Source organism: Calonectris borealis, chromosome 21 (assembly GCF_964195595.1).
Source record: "Calonectris borealis chromosome 21, bCalBor7.hap1.2, whole genome shotgun sequence".
Classification (NCBI taxonomy): Eukaryota; Metazoa; Chordata; class Aves; order Procellariiformes; family Procellariidae; genus Calonectris; species Calonectris borealis.
The window spans coordinates 8,987,392-9,004,521 of NC_134332.1; the positions used below are offsets into that span (position 1 = coordinate 8,987,392).

At 45.0% G+C, this 17,130-nt stretch overlaps 1 protein-coding gene across 1 annotated transcript in view; it reads left to right on the forward strand.

Annotated features, from left to right (window-relative positions):
• Positions 1-7,346: 7,346 nt before the first annotated feature.
• COL5A1 (collagen type V alpha 1 chain) overlaps positions 7,347-17,130 on the forward strand; it is a 123,914-nt gene continuing 114,130 nt past the window's right edge. Inside the window, exons 1-4 of the mRNA XM_075171009.1 lie at positions 7,347-7,401; positions 9,088-9,255; positions 15,471-15,684; positions 16,319-16,481. Of these exons, the coding sequence (XP_075027110.1) occupies positions 7,347-7,401; positions 9,088-9,255; positions 15,471-15,684; positions 16,319-16,481 (600 nt within the window). The remainder of the gene's footprint in view (positions 7,402-9,087; positions 9,256-15,470; positions 15,685-16,318; positions 16,482-17,130) is intronic.

The window sequence follows — 17,130 nt, forward strand, 5'->3', positions numbered from 1 at the left end:
CAGGAGCGTTTTACCCCTTGGTGTTTAATTCCTAGTATAAACCAAGATGTCCATGTCAGCCTCTGGGCAGCTGCCTGGAGGGTGAGAAACCCTAAGCCCAGAGAACGGGCATCCTTCCCCCTGCACGCTCTGCTCTGCCTTGCTGCTGGTCTGTGTTTGGTCCTCCAAAGGAAATAATGGAGTGTTTATTTAGTGCTAAGAATAAACTATCTTGGAAAAGTATTTAAAGAAGCAAAAGCTGGTAAAGACGCAAGGGAAGGGGTCTGTGTGTTTGGCGTGTTTTCACGCAGGGCAGTAGAGCACCCAGCACGTTGCCCTGGCAGTAGATCTGTGGGTGCGGGGGCTCAGCTCCCTCCTGGAGGGATCCCGACCTTGGCTGGGTTTCCCGGGTCGGGATTAAAGCGCGGTGCTGCTGCTGGGTCACAGCTGGTTCTTCCCATCCCCGATCGCTGTGGTACTGCTGTGTGAGTACACCCTGGTCTGACCTTTCACGGCTTGGAGGTTTTTTGGGCTTCTGTTGGAAATCACCTTTTCCCTTTAAAAATATGCAATAGCCTCTCCTCCATCTCCTCCCAGGAATGGGTTTTTGCTGTTCATTTAGGCAGCCCTGCAGAATCCTCCTTTTCTGTTTAAGAAGGTAATGCAGTGAGACAGGGTAGTGTGCTGCCTAATGTTGTTTGTGCAGGATATATTGATATTAATTGGGGAAAATACAGGAATAACTTCATACTTGTCATCTGAGTACCTGAAAGTGCCTTACAAAATTCTCTCTCTTATACCTCACAACACAGACACTGGTAACTTTCTGGCTTAAAGATGACAAAAATGAGATGGGCGTGTTAAGGAGTAGGTTCTCTGGTGGCATAAGTAGACCTTGTTTCATTACAGCTGTGAGTTTTAGATGCACCTTGGCTATTGAGTTACCTGGCACTGACTGGCTGGGCCAAGACAGCAGCCCAGCGGGGTACGGGAGCTGGATCTGCCCATGCTTGGGGTTGTATTGTGCTCTTGGAGATGGTGATGGAAACCTGGGGCAACTCTTAGATCACTGAATTTACCTTGGTGTAGTTGAGTCTGGGAACCAACTCTTCTTTTTTTTTTTTAATTTTATCTTTCATTTTTTTATCTAGTGTCTTTACATCAGAAAAATAAATTCCCTGTTCTTCATCTATTGAATATGATTCCAGTTATTCATTGTTTTGCATCAGTTCACAGCAATCCCCTTTGTCTTTGAAATGTATGAAACTATCCTCCTGGTTAAGGTCTAAAGTGAGATGGGTAGTTAAGGAGGCAGGGAGAGCCGGGAAAACTCTTGCAGGTGTCCGAGCACAGTGTGTCCATGCACAGCCATGGGGCTGGAGCGGCAGGCAAGGACACTCGGGTCCAGTCGCTCATTTTGACTCTGAGGAGTTGGGACAGCAGGGTGAGCACAACAGGGTCAATCCAGCCAGCCTGCATGCTGTTAGAGATCTGTGTGCAGGAGAAACAAGGCAATTTAAGTCTCTTGGTTAATTGTAGGCAGGTTAACTGTAGTGTATCGCTTCACTTTTTCTGTGAAAATGATTCTTTCCATCTTTCTATGGGACTTGAAATACTTTTGAAGGAGATGCTACTCTTGAAATAATCCTTATTCACTTTACTGTCATTACTTGCTGTGGGTTAAGATGGCAAGTTTGTTTTATATTGCTTGTCACATAGGAAGGCTGTGCTTCCCTGTAAACCTGCTTCACTGGTGATGTGACACTTGGATACAAATACCCAGACTGGTGGATTTTGTATTAAAAGATGAGAAAGTTGCAGAGGGCACCTGGAATGAGCTGGGAACATAAATGCTTATTCATTCTTCACCTTATGACCTCAAATCTTTGGCAATCACTGCACATAAACTATAGTATGACTAAGTGCTGTGTCATTAAGTCCTGAAGGTCTTTGGATGCCCTTTAGCTGTTATGAAACCGAATATAGAAGAATGGTTCTCCACTGTTAGAGGATAGTGACCCCTTTTCCAGACACCCAAATGTCTCAGTTATTGCTTTACACAACGACAGGTCAGCTGTGCACAATAAATGTGTGTCTCAGGATGCTGATGAGGAATATTTTCCACTTTGAAGGGTATTGTAAGGCAAAAAGTTGAAGAAAGGGGATTTTTTTTGACTCTGAGTTCTAGGAACGTGTTCAGTGAAGATGCTGAAGGCATGTTGGTGTTGTCAGATAAGACTACATAAGCTACAGATGTACCTTAAGATGGCAGTGGCAGTTAGTGAAAGGGGAAGGCTTTGACCTCTTAAGCCCAATTTTGGGCACAGCTGTAATACAGCTGCTGCATGGCAGTGCAGCTGCTTTCCTGTCTCATGGCCAGCATGTGGCACTGGGCAGCGCTAGTGGTGCGTGTGCGATTTTGGTTGATTAAACTGCTCTGCTAAAACCTCTTCAGCCTCTGGTCCATTGAGATCTTTGGGGGCCTCCTGACCATTTCGGCTGGATGAGCAGAAGGTAGCTGGAAAAGCAAATCTGTTTTCAGCGATACACAAAATACAGAGCATCCTCTGCAGCTCCACTGGAAAATGCGTAGAGGTCCGTGAAGAGGATGAGGTAGATGTGGGTGCTAACTCATTTGGAGTATGTTAACCGCTGCAGGGTCAGCTCGCATCGCAATGAGGACACTGGCCTGGGTAGGGAAGTAGTTTTCTTCTTGAGTGGTGGATGTGTGATCTTTCCAGGCTCTTGGAGGAAGGAACAGGCTGGGCATGGTTTGGGAGCTCGTCTGCTGCTCTCATTACTGCAAATGTTCTCAAAGGGTTGGCTTTGATCTTGGGGGATGTCAAGCCAGAACTTTTCACTAGCAATCAAATGAACGCAACAGAGCCATTAAGAATTGGGGTGGGTTTTCCAGATGTGCTCTCTGAGTTACAGGAACAGCATTTCTGGTCCTTCCAGCCCCATGCTGTGTACCCAGCTCTGGGGCACCTGGGACCGTGGCTTGGGGAGTCTGCATTGCCTTTGAGTCCTCGTTATCCCTGTGCTGAGTATGCCCTGTTAAGTTTGCAGTTCAGATACAGTGTCGCGGTATTGCCAGCTTGCTGGGATTTGTAGGAGTCTTGTGATACCTACTGGGGTTTTCTTGCTTTCTTTTTCTGAAAGTCTCTGCTCCTGGAGCCATGGGATTTAAAAAAAAAAAAATCTTCCCAAATGACAGCTGGAAAAGCTTGAAGATGACACTGAAAACTGGGAGGCAACTCTCAGAACAGATTTATGAAATTTCTTGTGCATAATTGGACTTCAATAACAGATTTATAAAACCAACTGTATATAGTTGAGAAAATAAATATATTTAAACTTCATAATTTACTGGAATCCAGACTGTATTGTTTTTGAATACCTGGCTTTGCCTTTCTACCAGTGCATGTTGGTGCTGCTCAGTTCACCCTGATGGGCTGTGCGGGGTGGCCGGGGAGAGCAGCCGCCTCCGAATGCCGCAGCGTAAAGCAGGGAGGCCACGGAGAACGTCTGTCACCAGCGCTGCAAGGCTACAATAGCTTCAGCCTTCATCTCAGTGGCAAGTTTAAATATTGCGGATTTCCTTGGGGGTAAGGATTGAATTAAAGACCTTGAAAAATGATGGGAGAGAGAATTGTTTTGAGGTTTGTTATTTGTAATTTGGTAATTTTTCAGACACTGGAAATGCGGATACCCACAAGTAACATATAAGCAACTTATGTATCCTGATGCTCAGTAAAGTGCTTTGGGGCCCATTCAAGAGCTTTGCTTCAGGTGTTAAAAATGATTATTACAGGCATAAGTATGGCTTAGATTAATGACTTCTGGCTAGTTCTGTATATGCTGGGACTTTCAGCGTGGTCTACAGAAGCTGCAGGTCCATCTCGCACTGAATTTCAATAGCACCATTTCCATTAGGTTCTTGGGTTGGGTTTTTTTTTGGAGGGGGGAATAATGTCTTATTTTCCTGCTGATCCATACTGCTTTTAAGAACATTATGCTGGAGAACAGCCAAGGGGGTGATGAAATGAGAAGAGCAAGGAACTGGTGGCGTGTGCTCTCTCTGGGCTGATGCCCGTTAGCCCTCACAGGGGTGAAGCGAGGACAGCATGGCTTCCCCTGGTGAGAGCAAAACAAAACACCTTGGCCAGGGGAGATAAAATTAGGAGGGTCTTGGGCTTGATATCAAGCTTGGAGAAACCAAATTGTTTAACCTTTGCATAATGGTCCTGTGGTAGATGGTGTATGGAAAAAGTCTTTAACTGACCTTCACTGCAGTTGCTAAACAAGGGCTGGTTGTCCCCTTTTCTGTTCTGTGACTAGCAAGTGTAATGGCATTTTTAGAAAAAAATCTTTGTTTATTATTGCATGTGTCCTGAAGGATCAGCAGGGCTTAAGACCTCTTTCCTTCTTAAAATTTGATTTAAAGAACAGTCAGGGAAATGAAATGTGGGGATGAACAACCCAGTTATGTTGGGAATGGTGTTTGCCCACAGGCAGGGGTGTTCAGTGTGCTCTCTAATATTCACCTTCAGATGTTAATGATTTCCTTTTGAGTTCCTTGGGGATATTTCTGCTCCTGCATCCCACACCTGAGCCAGAGCAGGCGGTTTGGCTGTGGTTGAGGTGTGGCAGGGCATGGCCATGCTGACCCTGTTTCGGCTGCAGCCTGTGCCCAGCCCAAAGGCAGGGAGCTTATTTCAATGAATGCTGCTTGATTTGCTTTAATATTGGTGTGTAAGAAAGAAAAATTGGCTGTTAGTTGCTGCTGAGTGGGGGTGGAGTTATAAACTTAATACCAACTGCCTCTGTTCCAGGTTTTAACAGGCAATTAAATAATTAAGAATCAGATTAACACAAAGATTGGTCTTGTGGTTAAAGCCTTGGTCAGACAAGGAGGAATTGGGGATTTAACTCCTTGTTTTGCCACTGTTGGTTCATCAGCGAGTCATTCATCTCCACTCTGTTAAAATGGGAAGTAATGCTCCTTTTCGCTCTTGTTCAAGGGCTTTCCATGCTGCTGGGTGCAGGCTTTTGGGGCAGCCTCTGGTCTAATTTTGGCTATTTGGGGTTTGCCTCTTCGTGTACAGGGTAGATTGCCACCCTCCTCCAGCGCAGCAGGGACCGAGCTGCCGATCTTTTTAGGGAGCCCTGTGCATCTCGAGTGAAAGAATGATCTTGTGTGTAATGCTGCATAGTAATGTTATTCATGAAATAGCAAGTAAAAAAAAAAGCTTTCATAAAGGAACAGCTAATTCAGTTCTCGGATGAAGGCCAAGCCCAGTGCAAGTTTGTAAGACATACCCTGTAGGGCCTGGTTTTGGTCAGTCTGGTCTCTGTCCTTCTGTGCGTGATGCTGTCATAGCTCCTAACAGGAGATTGCTGAGTTTAGATTTGGCTGAAAAATCAAGGGGAAATAAATAAACCAAAATCAAGGGGAAATAAATAAACCAATTAGCTGGGCAGGAATAAGAGCCGATCCTGTGCGAAGCTCATCTTTCTGGAAAGAGCTGGAGACTTTCATGCTGCTTAAGTCCTACTCAAACTGGTGCTCTTGGTGATGAAGTGCAACCTGAGTGGTCTGTAGGGCTTCACGTAGCTCCTTAGCTCTCCTTTGATTTCCAGGAGCAAGCAGAGGTGAGACACTCGTGCACATCTGTGAACAGAGGTTATTTCCTCTCCTGCTGGTTACCTGTGTGGTTTGCAGTTTGTTTGTGCAATGCCCAGACTGTTACTTTACTTCAGTATCTCGCTTTGACCTAATCCATCATAGTTAGGGAGGTATAGAGGATCTTCCCTCTAAATGAAGATGAATTGCATGTTGTGTTTGGAGGCTCACAGCAGTGCAGGAGGCAGGTGCTGGAATCACCTTTTACAAATGAAGTGCTGCAGCAGGGCACTGATGATGGGTGGGGGTTGCTCAGAGGGCTCTGAGCAGGGGCTGGAGCGCTGAGCCTGCTGCCTGCTCATGGCCGGTCGCTTCTGGAGGAGGTCCAGCTCTGTCGAGTGCCCGTCGCCTTGCTATAACTGCTGCAGGAGCTTTTGGCAAGCAGTTGCCGCGTGGCTTGCAAGCAGTGTCATTCTGTGAATATACAGAGCTGGTGAAATCTTCTGTTTTCATGTCATGCTTCCTTCCTCTCAATATGCTGCACAATTTCAGCTATAAGATCATGAGAATGAGCAGCATTTAACTTGTCCAGCACCGTATGCTTTTTGCCTATGAGACGGCCATGACTGGCTCTAGCGTGTGCTGGGGCTCCCTTGCCGAAGGAGACGATGTCCACACAGTTTTTTGTCACAACAGTAACTGGCCTTTGGGACAATGGATTCTTCTGCTGATGTTTCTGTTCCTGCAAACACCTCGGCCCTGCTGTGGCCGCTCTCCGCGGGATGGCTTGTGTGCAGTGCTGTGACTAAGGCTCGAATCCCCCCGCACCCGGCGTGGGGACCGGGCTGATGTCAGGAGTCTGGAATTCACATCCCCTCCCCCTTGCCTTTGCCTTTTTCCCCTCTCCTCCCTAAATAAACGTTGGAGGCAGCTTAGGAGCTGGCTGATTTGAATCTCTTAGAGCACAGGGAGGTAACTGGAAGCAGAACTGGAGTTTTATTGTAACTTTAGTTGCTTAAACGCAGCTTGGGCTGGATGTATGCAGATATTTGTGTGTGAAATAAAACCTGGTTAAAGGCAGTGGGAAGATCTAAGTGGCAAGGACAGCTTAGACAAATGTGTGTCATCCATATACTGTCTGACAAGAGTAAGAGAGATGAGGAAACATTACAGCTGTATGCTGCTTGGGCCAGACTCTCAGCTGGTTTATTATCTGCAGTGTTGACTTGGATTTGCCATATGTTTGTAATCTCTCATTGAGGGCCCAACTTCTCAGGATTGTGGAAACTTTTAAAAACTGTCTAACAACACACATGAATTTTCCATGCAAATATTAGGCTGATCTTCTTGGTAACCAAAACTTTTTATATTGTAAAAGATCTGTTCGTGCTATTTCTTTCTATTGCTGGGTTGTTTGTTGTGTTCAGTGCTGATGTGCATGCTGTAGCTCTTCCCCACAGATCCAGCCAGTTGCATATGGCATATCCCTTCCAAATCCTCCCCCTCTTGCCTCTCTGGTCTTTCTAATAATATGCTTGATCCCAACATGAGGCCAATTTTTTTTTTTCCCCTTGCAAAATTTTTTCCTGTATTATTTTCCTGCCCTTTGGGAGATCTGTCCTTTTTTTGCAGTAGCAGCAATGCCGTGCACCTTCCTGAATGCAGAATGCAGCTGGGCGCTTTGTGGTCATTCTGTGAGCTGGTAATAAGCTTTGCACTCTTGGCCACGCAGTGTGGCGAGATGTCCCGAGATCCTGATGGAAGCTGGGGCAGCCAGCCCAAGGGGTTTGTCTTGGGTATCATTAGGAACAGCAGACTATGTAATGTGTGGCTGTCTTTGAGGATCTGAATAATACCACTCTTTGGGGAAAATAATGGATCAAGTGGCAAAAGAATACAGCTGTGATATCTTGTCCAGGCAAGGCTAAATGAAGCTGTTGTGCAGACATTTGCTTTGGGCACTGCTAGGGGTTTGCTGAGTTGGGTGGTTCATCTTTCTGACAGCACTTTGCTCCAAGTATCAGGTCAAAATTCAAAATAATTTCTTTAAGCATTTAAAGTCAGATCTGGTTATTCCACTTTTGGAGACACCATCTCTCCTGACATGAGCAAGACCAGATTAGGAAGATAATGAGACATATCACTTGCATTACTTAATCAGTGTTCTAAAGACCTGAACATCTGGAGGTGAACCAGCCCCAACTCTGCTGGTGTGGGCAGTGCTGGGTGTGAGACAAGTGCTCTCCATTAACTTGTTTAATGTCTGCAGCAGCGGGAGCCTCTGTCAGGATACGAGCCTAATGGGATGTGGTCAAGGAGTGCTGTTAAGGAAAGGAGCCTTTTGCTTCATGTCATTAGTCAAACTGCCCATGCAGCTTGCTTTGAGGCATCCCCAGGTGCTGCACTGTCCAGAGGAGGGGGACTGGGGTGATGAATGGGGCACTGTGGTGGCTGTGCCGTGCCCTGCTGCAGCCTGCTCCTGGCCAGGATGGAGGTGCCATCTCCATGGTCGGCATTCCCAGCTGAAGGGACAGACTGCGTGATGAGGCCACAGAAACCAGAACAAGCTTTCTCCTAAGCTGGGGAGTCACTGGAAGTGTATGTGTTTTGTTGGCCAGTTCAGCTGCACCCTTGTATGCACTGGCGGTTGTGCAGAAATCCCAGTGTGTTATGGCAGGGAAAGAAGGGGAATTAGTTGATGGGACTTGCCTGGGCTTGGGCTGAGTTACAGGGGGGCACTTGGCTGCCTGCAGTGGAGTTGTGCTGCACCCCTGCCCCGTGTCGCCTGCCTTGGCCCCAGGCAGGGTTCGATGCTGTACGAACCCTCCCAGGGTCTGGGCGAGCCCGCGGGCAGCGTGAACACCCTGTGAGCACCGTGCTGGGGTGCTGCTCTGCCACAACTTGTTTATACCCTGAGGCGTGGCTGTGGATTTACCTGTTATCCCAGCTAGTGTGAATTTACATATGGTGGTTTTGCACGGTGTGTGTAATCCTTTGGGGAAGCTTGCTCAGGTATTTGCTTCAAAACAACTTTTTGGATCAACCAGCCTATGAAAAAAGAATGGAAATGTTTGCATCAGCATGATGGCAATTATTGATTTAAAGCCTTTCTCTCAGATCATGAATTTCCTGTCTAATGTTTAATCTTCAGGATGTGCTTGAATGATGGAGATTGGGTGAAGACATCCAGAAAATATAACTACTATAGCTAATAAGACAGTATATTCTCCCTTCTGCCCTTGTGCAGACAGCTGATCAGCTGTTCCTCTCTGCATTGAATTAGTGTCTCTGACCAACAGTACAGCATCCTAGCTTTGAAGCTGGTATTAACATTGTATTTGCAGATGTATTGAAAACATATTTCATCTGTTTTTAAAATTGTGATGAATGATTTGTATGAGGCAGGCTAATAATGACTTGGATCTGAGCAAGTGCCAGTCTTATTGCCTGCTAATTCTTGTTTTCTCCTTTTCTTTTTACAGCTGAACCTGCAGACCTCTTGAAGGTATTAGATTTTCATAATTTACCTGATGGTATAACAAAAACAACAGGGTTTTGCACAAGCAGAAGATCTTCGAAAGAAGCAGATGTTGCTTATAGAGTAACAAAAGATGCTCAGCTTAGTGCACCGACAAAGCAGCTGTATCCTGGTGAGTCTGCAGCTTTTTATTTGTCATATGGAAATATCTGATCCTTTTCTTGGATTCTGCAAGCACGTGTAGGGCACTGCGTAATTCCTTCATTTTCCAAGTCTGCTTGCTTGCTCCCTTGGCAGGGAGCGATTCTGCTGTTTCAGGGGGCTGCAAACATTCAACCATCAAATAACATTACAGTAAGTTGTTCTTTTATCATTGCATTTGCACATGGTGGCGGGTTTCGCTGTAGAAGATGTGGCCAATGCCTACATCTGTTCCCTCCTATATTAGAAAGTTTCTACTGTCTCATTATCACACAGTGACATCCAGCTGGGGAGAGAGACTTGGAAGATGCAAAGGAACGCAGACCGTGTTTTGTTCTGCATTTGTGGAGTGCCAAACACAGTAGGGTCTTATTCTGTGGCTGTGGTGTCTCTCATAACACAAATAATCACCATATAAAAATAATAGACTGCCCCACAAGAACAGATGTCCCAAGAAAAGTTGTTTGAAGAAATCAGAGGTTCGTTAGAGAAAGCCACTAAGATGCAGGAGTTCACAAAGCCCTTGAAGAGCATGTGGGTTTCTGACCATTTTTTGTGTCACTGAGGATGTACTGGAGTTTTTTAATTTTTCAGGCCAAGGGACAATCTCTACTGTAGAGTAAAATGTGCTTGTAAAAAGACTGGACACATTATGGACCCAAACTGCTCGCTGCCGGAGAGCTTCAGTCTTGAACACCTAGTCACCATCAGAAGTCTTCCTTCCAAAGCCAGGCAGGAGCACTGCTGTATCCCCATTTTACACGGGGGAGTGCAGGGATGCTGGGAGTAGGCATGGTAGGACTTTCTAGGTTTGGTGAGAAAAGTGCCTCTGAGGTTTAGCAACGAGGCCGAAAGACACTGCATGTAACTCGTCTGTGAAGCAGTAGATGACTTAAGCAAAGCAGACACACACACATTCTCCTTTGGTGTTTGTGAGAGAATTAATGATACAAAATGCATTAGCTAAATCAGAGGTAATGTGGCATGCCGCTACCAATGCTTTTTAATTAACATGCTGTATCTATCAGACCCAGCCTGTCCGTGGCCTAAAGGAGGACTCCGAGGCTGGACTGCCGATGCACTTGCATCCTCCAGTCCTGTATATTTCTTTCATTGCATGTGTTATCACTAAGGTTATTTTCAGACTTCATTATTATCCTGCTGTGACAATAAGCAGGCGAATTATATTTAATCTGTGGTGAGCAGGAGCATACCCTGTGTCTTGCATATCAACTGAGAGCCTGACGTGAAGATGAGAGCAGCTGTGGGCTGGTAGCCCTCCATCGCATGGTCAACCCTTGGCGAAGGAGCTGCTCAGTTTTGCCTAAAGCCCTGTTTCAATGTCTGCAGAAGTGCAGAATGGACCCTATATTTGTCTTTATTGCTGGCCATGGCAGGACAGTTCTTTCTGACTATAGATAATATCATCATGTGCCCAACTGCACCTTTCTGCTAGGTTGTGCCTTCATGTCCCAGCGGATTGTGCCTGTGGATATGGGGAATATTCATCCCAGGGACAGGCTGCAAGGGCCCTGCAGCGGCCCTTGAGTCCATCTATCTGTCCCACGGCAAGATCAGCTCAACCTAACCAGTGTGTGTTTAACTGCTTTCATGTACTCTTCTCATGTATTTGAAATGACTCAAAGTTTTGGCCCAACTGGTATCTTAAAGCTCAGAAGTGCTTGAACGAAATGGTTCCAGTTTGGAATATACAACTGGAGTGGATTTGAGAGCTTTTCAGTAGTTGCTGTAGCCACTGTGAAATCTTGCCTGATCACCTTTGTGTTACGGAAACCAGCACACAGTGGTGACCCCAAGATATAAAAACAAGGATGGAGTATTCTGGCTAATCAAGGTAGCAAGGAGACTGGATGACACCACTTATGACAAAGATTAACACAACAGGACAGCATGCAGAACTGAATTGTGGTCACAGGAGAGAACTTGGCATTGTAGGAGACTTTCTTGCTTTTGTCCCACCTTACTACTTGTTTGTCCTCACTGAGTGCTTGGTTTGCATCTACTGTCTTCCTTGGGTGAGAAGATCTGGATGGTGTTTCTTTGGTGTCATCAAGCAACTTTTCAACCACTTCATCATCTGGACAACTGTGGGCAGCTCTGTCCTTCTCCAGAGACTTCCAAAGTCTTCTCTGCTGCTTGCTAAGGAAATAGGAAGGGAAGAGCGAAGTGAAGAACCCCCAGTGTTTTCCATCAGATCAACAGATGTTTTCTCAGTATATCTCCATAACTAGATGTGACTTCAGCTCACACCACCAGATGAATGAGAGAGAAGATAAAGATAACAAAGTAATTGCAGTGCAATGTACCAGGAGAAATGTGGTTTTGCTGATTTCACGTTAACAGGCGGGTGGGTTGTAGCATGACTTTCCCTCTCTGCTATAGAACACCCTAGGCAAATGTATACTGCACATAATATTTTGTGTTAATTAGAAGTTGGTGCTTTTCTAGGACGGTAATTTTATGGGCTTTGCATTCTGCTTCCACAGCCAGCAAAGCAAGAGAGATATATAAAAAGCTTGTCTGTTTTCTCAAGCCCACAAGAGTGAGAAAATCTGCTGAGATGCTCTTTGTCCTTGCTCCCTAAATAAGTTCTGCTTCCCAGCAAAACTGTGCTCTTCCAGCAGAGGCAAGAAAGGCAAAGTTTTCAGTGGCAGCCAGCAAAATGTCATTTGCATTCTTCTAGCAAACTCTGTATTCTCCACGCTGCTTGTGGGTGTCTGCATATATATTTAAGAGCTCAAAAATCTCTATTATAGCTTGAACAGTCATCTCTGAGGAAAACAAGCCATTCCGAAATTGAGTCTTCTCAAATGAAGAAAAAGGCCAGAAGTTGGTGACACTGAAGAGCTGTTTTCCTTTGAAAAGTGGTTCTGGAAATGACACCATCTCGCACAACAGCTCTGCTTTGTGTTTGTGTCAGGAACAGGATCAGCTCATTGTTTTTGCTGATTTTTTGCTATTAAGCAGCTAAAGCTTTCCTGTCCTTCCCAGATCAGCAGCAGGGCTCTTTATTTTAGGCTATGTTTGGATACAACTGCAGGATCTGGGTTAAGAAGAGGTCCCAGCTGTCCCTATTTTGAAGACCATGAGATTGCACAAAAGCCTTTAATCCCTGGTCATGGTGCTTGGGAAAGAAGAAACTCGGCCTGATTCCACTGGTTTGCGTATTGGGGCATGCCACAGATGCAATCTGCTCAAGTGAAGCTAATGGCATCAGCGTGTGGGGACTGCATGGGGTGGAGGATCTTTGCCCACTGTTGACCTCCTTGGCTCTTTCCATGGTTCCATCTGCAGAATTGGGGTCTTAACCCTTTGCTGCCTTGCAGGAAGATGCATGTAGTGAATTTGAAAGAACTTGGTTGTGGGATAAAAGAGCAAAGCTGAGCCAAATTCAGCACCGGTGCAGTGCTGTTAAGTGAAGAGATGGATGTGCAACACTTCAGCATGAGCTCATTTGAAGAAGTGAAAGAATATAAGGGCTTAATCCCAAAGCTGTTGTTGGAGGGGTGTCTCTGTTGTCTTTAAGGGGATTTGGGTCAATTTCTATGTGCTTCATATATTTATATTTGATGTATTTATTAGTATTGCTGTCTGTGTGGATGTGTTTTCATACATCATTTAATAGCCTGGGTCATTTCTGGCTATGACAGTGAAGGCATTGTTATTTTGCCAGGACAGCAGAGCAGTAATAGAGTAACGTCAGCTATAATTCATCTATTATGGTTATTTGGGTTGAGAAACTCGCATCACCATGGAGACATTTTAATAATAATGAAAAAAATTAAAAGCAGCTTTTTAATGAGTTGGCAGCTTGTCCAAGTTGAAAGGTACTGTATTGTGGATTCATAATGAAATTTTGGACATGAACTATTTTACATAAAAGGCCCAAAACTGTAGCCTGTAATTGGAACCAGGAAGGCGTATGGTCTTGATTCAGTGCTACAGGAGGATTTGTATACAGCAGGAGGGAGATAAAGCTCAGTGCATCCTATGGGAGGCACAATAATCGGATGCCTGCCTTTGCCAAATATCAGGGTCTGTGTTCTGGGGAGAAATCAGGCTATAATCGTGGCATTTAATTACTGACTGTGAGTCCTCTGTTCAGAATACTGCTTTATGCTTCTTTCCAAATGTTATTTAACTAAGGTGGGGGATATTAACTTGGTGCAAACACAGTATGTCTCTGTAGGTACCCTCGGGTGTCCCTCTTGGTGTCTGCTGTTTGCACAAGCTGTTTGCAGCAGTGCTCATTTTCGATGCAGCCCAGCCTGCTCGTGCCTCCTGCCTGCTCCACTGCCTGGTGGTATAGCCCTGTGCTAGGCAGCTAGATGCATTTTATACACTGGCTTGTTAATAAAAGTTAAAGCAATTCCCAGGCAGAAGAGGAGAGGGGTGAGCTCATGAGCTCTTTGTGTTTGAACTTGCTAGCTTTGCTGTGGTTGGAAGAATTCCCTGCTCTCATGTTCCCGGTCCCCTCCCTGGGTCCAAATCCCTTATGCAGCCCTGGGATACCGTCTAAGAAAAGCCTAAAGGGGTGAAGGAAATCTATTTGAAGCTTATGGGCACTGAGCTTGACGTTTTTTGTGGTTTTATATGGCTACGGATCTGCAGTTTAAAAATGATCCATTGTGTTGTTCCCTTCCCTGCATGCCGCTGGCTGCCACACACGTAGATGGTCCCAGCACACACACCGCAGTGCCCGTGGCGGGGCTGCCCCACTTTACTCTGCCCTGCCATGGTTTAAGATTTCCCAAGCAGATACTCAGCGGTACAATGCAATCCTTGTTTTTTGAAAGCCTGGACCTTAAAGGAAAGATACCCTGCAAGTCTCATGCTGCTGAAATGCAGCATCTGAGGAGGTTATGCTCTGTGGGTACTCCCTATTTCAGTAGGTCCCATCTCCAATAATTTGATCAAGAAAGCTCCTTTACTAATGCTTCTGGTGTTCATAAGATGTCTGTTTGGGGTGTCCATCCAGGCTTTTCAGTTTGGGCTCATCTTTCCAGTCTGAATGGGCTCGATGATCTTGGAGGTCTTTTCCAACCTTAATGATTCTATGAATGGCAGAGAAAACCCAAACGGAGGAGTTGTATCCCGCACAGGGGGGACTTGATGCCCATATTGACTTGAAACTTAAAATGCATTGATCTGGCATTGAAGGGATTGACCCTTCCCCTGTGCACAGTATTGCTTCTGTTACTGACTGTACCTGCTGCATACTTTAATGGCTTTAATCCTCCAAACCTTGCAAAAATACAGACAGGAATCACTTGAGATCAGACAGCGTTGCTTTCCTGAGTATAGAAAAAGCTAGGAAACTTGTTAGATACTTTTTTATATGCAGACAAATTAGCATCTCCTACTGATTGCCAGATTTATTTCTGTTTTCAGATTTTTTGGTGTCTGCACAACCCTGAAAGCCAAAGCCACAGAATGCTCTGTTCTTGTCTGGAATAGACAAAACCTGATGCAATTTCCCTGCTCCCTTAAATAAAACCCTTCAATATTGTGTGTGCCTAACTGGCAGGGGATGCTTAGTTTCCTCTGTCCCTGTGATATCTTAAGTTAATTTGAGGACCTCATGATATATGTAAGTTTTTTTGCCTTGTCTCTTAAAAAGCTCTAGGGCACTCTAAGGAAGGGTTAGGTGCAAATAATACAGAGGTAAACCAACAGCTTTTTTAAAACCTCTGTTTCCCCAGCACTATGGTCTCTTCCCAAAACAGTAGACCCCTTGCCATCCTTTGCTTGCAAGTTCAAATGTGGGATGGCTTTTGGCTCTGTGACAGACTGCAATAAGAGCTGGAAAAAGGCTTTCTGATCATAAATGAATGATCCTCAGAGATGCTCAGTTCTGCGCTGGAGTTTTTAATGTGCCATTAGAGCAGGTAGCCCTTGGGGGACACTGCTCTAACTGGCTTTGCTGGTGCAGTCTTTTTTGAGTTGCTGTCCATCCCAACCCTGTATCACAGCAGGCTTTGGGGGAAAAGCCAGATCTTCACCTGGCAACTAAGATGCTGCCCAATATAAATTTTTAGGGTTGGTGTGCATGCATCTGGAGGGATAAACCAGTGGTCTCCCCATGGGTCATTAGACAACAGGACTGTTTCTGTAGGGATTAATTTTCAAGGAAACCTGACTAACCTCTTTGCTTTTCCACTCCAGCTTCCCCATTCCCAGAGGACTTCTCCATTCTAACCACTGTAAAAGCGAAGAAAGGAGGTCAGTCCTTCTTGATCTCAATTTACAATGAGCAAGGGATCCAGCAAATTGGTGTGGAGATGGGTAGATCTCCTGTATTCCTGTATGAAGACCATACAGGAAAGCCAGGCCCAGAAGACTATCCTCTCTTTAGAGGCATTAACCTAGCAGATGGCAAGTAAGTGAAATTTTGTGCACGAAGGAAAAAACAGTACATTGTTTGTATCAATACCAGCATGTTGAACATTGTGTAAAATAGGGGTCATGTATATATAAATGTATATACACACCTTTGACCACTGCCAAGTGTCCCATTCTTGAACTTTGCCCTTTGGTGACTAAATACTGCATATATGAAAAGCGTGAATCACATACCAGTCAGTGCAAATTGTCTGACACTTATGGGGATAGGAACATTTTTGACTCTTGCTGCAAAGGGCCTTAAGAAATCAGTTTGTCTTGCAAAATCCACACTGAGTCTTTTGTAGGACGTAAGGGTGAAAAAGGGGGATAGCCAAGGAGTTATTGGTGTGGTTTTTTCCTCTGCCTCTTGTTGAAGCCAGAACTTGGCACACTCCTACCTGTTTTGGAGGGATGAGAAATGAATGGCATCATCTGTCAATACAGCCTTTCTATTTCAAATGAAATCTTTAGGGTCTGCCCGAGGATGATTTTCGTGTGTTTGCAGATGATGGCTGGCATGGAGGTTTGCAGAATGTAATTTTATGAAAGTTTTGTTGTTATACAATAATTGGCTTGTTCTTGAAAGCCCAAGGCTCTGGTTAACATATTTGTGGACTGTGTTCTTGTAGGTGGCACAGAGTAGCTATCAGTGTGCAGAAGAAAAATGTCACCTTGATTTTGGACTGTAAAAAGAAGATAACCAAGTTTTTGGACCGAAGTGACCATCCCATCATTGACGTCAATGGCATCATTGTATTTGGAACAAGGATATTGGATGAGGAAGTTTTTGAGGTAAGTCATGACAATGAACAGCTCTGGAGATGTTCCACAGAGATGAGGAACCCAGTTGTGGTTGATGAGGTATTTACAGCTTATTTTTGAAACTTGTGTTGGATTTTTGCATAATAGAATATTGTCATATGTAATTTAAGTTTTTTAAGTTTTTGGTTTGACTAGGTAAATACTTTCTGTAGTAATGATGAGAACAGTGGGCCAGATGACCTGTTGGAGTGAGCTCCTCTGGTTTCACAGCCTTGCTGGGGTTCTAGAACAGCCCCTGCACTGGGATTTTGTAGGTCTGTAGCTCTTGTGCTCTTGGCTCCTTTAGCATGGGAAGAGCTCACAGGGTTTTCATTCATCCTTGTGTTATGATTTATATAGAATTGCAGGGGCAGTAAACGAAGGCTGAGGAAAGCAGCTCCCTTGCATGTCACAGTTCACTCGAGTTATAGGAATTTGCTCTTTTTCCATGTGTTGGCCATTGATTCTTGGTTTCTTGCACCATGACATAAGGGGACTCTCCTCGACAGCTTGTTTGGCAGCCCTGTCACCTCCCACACAGCGACTGCTTTTGAAAAGCAAACCGAAATCGTGATGGGTGGAATGTTCCCATGAGCTCTTCTGATTTAAGCAAAGAGATAGAGGATTATTTATAGACAAG